We start from the raw sequence: 4,278 nt of genomic DNA, 5'->3' as shown, positions 1-4,278 counted from the left end.
AAGTCATGCTTGTTGACATTAATGCGCCGTGAGTTAACGTGAATGAACAATGAATGACTTTATCATTAACTAACATTATCAAACATAAGCAAACAGTGAACAACACATTACAGTATTTCCTCATGTTAGTAAATGCATTAACAACCTTATTGTAAAATGTTACCAGATGCATTTGTAAAAATTGAACATAAGTAGAGGAAAATACTAAGTTCTGTGGGACTTTTTATTAGAAAAACTGAATAAAATCATTTACAGGTACTAAAGTTATTCAAAACGCACCTTCAGATCCTTCATGGCATCCAGCTGGCTTGTTGCAGTGGAGATGAGGGCGTTGACTGTCAGCTCCGCCCGCTTGCGGAAGTGCTGCTGGCGTGTGGCGTAACACACCGAGCGTGCTCTGTTACTGACAATGTGATATGCATTCCATGTGTCCGAGTCCATGTCCGCGGTGCACTCCTTTATAGACTACAGATTAAATAATATTAGTAATTTAATCAGAATTGAGTGAGAAATTAAACCGGAAATGCTTGCAAAATGACAATTATCATCACAGATCGTACCATTTCTTCAGTGCAGGGGTAAGTCCTGCGGCCCTCCACCTCTGATTGGCAGTTGAATAAAGCCACGCCCAGTTTGGCCAACTGCTCCTCTGATAGGCCGCTGCAAGTAGCTTTGAGCTGAGCGACAACCTATTAAAAAGAAGCATAGAGTGTTTCACATTTGCTATTGAATATAAAAATCAAATATTCATATATGCAGATGTACTAAAGTAAAAAAAAATCATCATACGGTCAATGTAAAATGATAAATACCTTACACATTTCGTTTAATTTTAATATTATTGCGGAAAAACTAAACATTGCATGTCATGCAGCCCTAGTCTAATGCAGACGGACATGTTTGCGTACCCGGAAATGGCAGCTGTCAAGTGGACTGAGCTCCATCTGCTTTGCTTCAGCCAGAAACTTCTCGTCCACAACGCTCATCTCGAAGGCCGGCGCCTCTCCATGGAGGAGAATCGGGACAATGGATTCTGCAGGAGGTGGTGTAGGAGCCGGGTCTGCCTTCTTCAACCAGTCAAAGAAAGCCTCAACCTCGGCATACTGTAAACTGGAGACCCACAGCAGCACAAACCACAGCGCCATCCTCTGAAATCAGCCTGAACACAAGCGCAGGGGAAAAACAATTATTTGCATTACATGCGGTTGAAGATTAGCACTGTGGCATTTTATTCATTTATTCATTAATAAATTAAATAATTCATTCATTCTCCTTCGGCTTAGTCCCTTTATTAATCTGGGGTCGCCACAGCGGAATGAACCATCAACTATCCCAATACTTTTTTTCTGGAGAAAGTCTTATTACTTTCAGTTTTACTGAAATAAAATACATGTTTTATTAAATATACATATATGGCAAGTTTGTTTATATGCTGAGACTGTCATCCATGCATTTGTCTCCTCACGCATCGACTACTATAATGCTCTTTTCATTACAGTATGTTCAAAACTCTGCGGCTAGAATACTCACTCAAACCAAACGTTCTGCTCACATAACCACAATCTTGTAAGACCTCCATTGGCTCCCAGTTGCTTAACGCATTAAATTCAAAATTCTCCTCCTTGCATTTAGATCCTTAAATAGCCTAGCACCCTCCTATCCCTGCAACATGCTTGTCCCCTACACCCCAACTCACTCTTCACGTTCTGCTGACTCTGGCCTTCACGCTGTCCCTTGGTAACGCCTCTCTTCAATTGGGGGCAGATCATTTAGTGTTATTGCACCCAAACTCTGGAACTCTCTACCACGCTCACTCCGCTCTGCTAATAATATCTCTGAATTTAAATCCTTACTTAACACACTTATTTTTCTGAATGTTTCGCTTCTGATCTGCCAAACTGACCACTTAATCTGACTCACCTCCACTCTGCTCATTTGTCTCCTAGGTCTTGTTTGTGTAATTCCAGTTTGTTATATTTGACTTCATGTATGTTTGTTTATCTTTTTGTTGCATTCCTTGTAAAGTGTCCTTGAGCTCTGGAAAGGCACTCTTTAAATAAAAATTATTATTATTATTATTATTATTATTATTATTATTATATAAATAAAAAGTTATTTATATATAAATGGAAAAATAAAAATAAATAGCTAAGGTTAATAGTGTTAGCCTCTTTAAGGACTCTATTTTTCCAAATTGCTAACTGCAGAACAAACCACAGTTATCTAATTAATCCAATTAACCTAGTTAAGCCTTTAATATAAGCATCTTGCAAAACAACTAATATGCATTATGTACTAGTAAACAGTATTATATACTGACATCATGGCAAAAAAAAAAGAAACAAAATAAAGAGATATTAAATATTCAATTCATTTTCTTGTCGGCTTAGTCCCTTTAATAATCTAGGGTCGCCACAGCGGAAGGAACCGCCAACTTATCCAGCAAGTTTTTACGCAGCGGATGCCCTTCCAGCCACAACCCATCTTTGGGAAACATCCACACACACACACACACTCATACACTATGGTCAATTTAGCCTACCCAATTCACCTGTACCGCATGTCTTTGGACTGTGGGGGAAACCGGAGCACCCGGAGGAAACCCACGCGAACGCAGGGAAAGCATGCAAACTCCACACAAAAAAGCCAACTGAGCCGAGGCTCGAATCAGCGACCTTCTTGCTGTGAGGCGACAGCACTACCTACTGCGTGCTCTCCTTCTTTGATCATTACAACTTATTTTGTCTAAACCAGAACTTCTATTGACCATCCATGTATATCATATGCACATAGTGTAAAACTTTAAAGTCTAAACTCAAATATTGATGTTGAAAACAGTTAAGGGGTTAAACAATTCTCTGTTCTCAAATTTGCAGTACATTTTTCATCAAATCCATAATCAAAGACTGCAATACCGATAGTATAGTGGTGCTAACATGCAAAAAAAAAAAACGACAATGCATTGCAATGGAATACATACGAGGTGACTTCAAACATCAATATTAAATTTAGTTTAAAGTTTATTATTTAGTTATCCTATTGTTTTCAAAACAAAAAAAGGTTATTGTAAACTAAACTAAAGTAAATGTACATAAATTACAGGATGACTATGATGATCAGCTGTTACGTGTTATCACAGGAAATAAATAAAAAGATTAACTTGATTTGGTCGAGTTGCACTATATTTAAATAGCACAATTATGCAATTAAATCTCTGTATCAATTTTACAGCACAACAATTTTTATACATTTCACAGTGTTATTAGTGTAAATAGTGTAAACAGAAAACACCAAGCCAGCTACTCTAAATAAAAAATATATATATATTGACAATTCAGCTGTATGACACGAAGCAAAATCGCAGAAAAAGACAGAAATCATGCATGCATTTGAATATTTACATATTTAATATTCCATACACGGAGAAGGCATGCAATAAAAGCTGCAGATAACACTATCAATGCACATTTAAAGAATGTCAGATTGCAAAATAAAACAATGTCTTAAATGTACGTCTATTCGTGGAATTGCTTTAGAAGCATCATATTAAACAATGGCACCAGTAAACATGTCACTAGGCTACTCATGTGGCAAATCTGAGGGCCCATCTTGCCCCAATGGTCTAATTTGATCTTTTTACTTCATATACAAGCCATAAATTTAATGTTTCCACTTGTCTCTCGATCTTAAAATGTTTTTTTTTTTTTGCATGCTTACATTAAAATATATTATTAAATCAAATTAAAGATACTAAACTGCATTAATATGCTCGATTATTATGCTCTTAAAGGGACAGTACTCTGCATTATGTGCGCGGTCTGATCTGAAACATGCCCGGGCTTGGATCCTCACAGCTGAACAGAATCACAGACAGTGAATCAGACAAATAATGTCACCCAAACATCCTCTACCTTTGATTTTATAATAGTAAAACTGATTTTTACGATCTCTTTGCATGTTACGATCCACGAAAAATGCATGTTATACAAATAGTAGTATAAGTATAATATCAAATTTACAATTAAAGCAGGCCAATATGAATGACAACAACCTCAATATCTTCACTTACCTTAATAAACTCCACGCAATCTGCTAAGACGCTAAAGGCGCAGATGAAAACAATCCGTCAACGCATTCTCTTAATGTACATTTAAACGCTCCTGCAGGGTTTCAACTGTTTAAATAGACTCGCCTCAGCCAATCAGCGAAAGCGGGATGAGAACAAAACCTCGCGTTATTTGCTGTGGTAAAAACGCGCGTGATTTGATTGTTTTGACC

The 4,278-nt window shown here is 37.2% G+C and overlaps 1 protein-coding gene across 3 annotated transcripts in view; it reads right to left on the bottom strand.

The window, feature by feature from the left end:
* Positions 1-4,156, bottom strand: part of bmb (brambleberry) — a 21,359-nt gene extending 17,203 nt beyond the window's left edge. For all 3 annotated transcript variants that reach the window (XR_012399908.1, XR_012399909.1, NM_001270554.1), the window contains 4 exon segments: positions 4,070-4,156; positions 909-1,159; positions 561-689; positions 280-465 (listed from right to left, as the gene is read on the bottom strand). Coding sequence is in view for 1 of the 3 variants with exons in the window: in NM_001270554.1 (NP_001257483.1) it covers positions 280-465; positions 561-689; positions 909-1,145 (552 nt within the window). In the remaining 2 variants the exon portion in view is untranslated.
* Positions 4,157-4,278: the final 122 nt, after the last annotated feature.

This window comes from Danio rerio, chromosome 25 (assembly GCF_049306965.1).
Source record: "Danio rerio strain Tuebingen ecotype United States chromosome 25, GRCz12tu, whole genome shotgun sequence".
Lineage (NCBI taxonomy): Eukaryota > Metazoa > Chordata > Actinopteri > Cypriniformes > Danionidae > Danio > Danio rerio.
The sequence above is the reverse complement of the archived record's forward strand: the minus strand, read 5'-3'. Positions and strand labels throughout refer to the sequence as shown.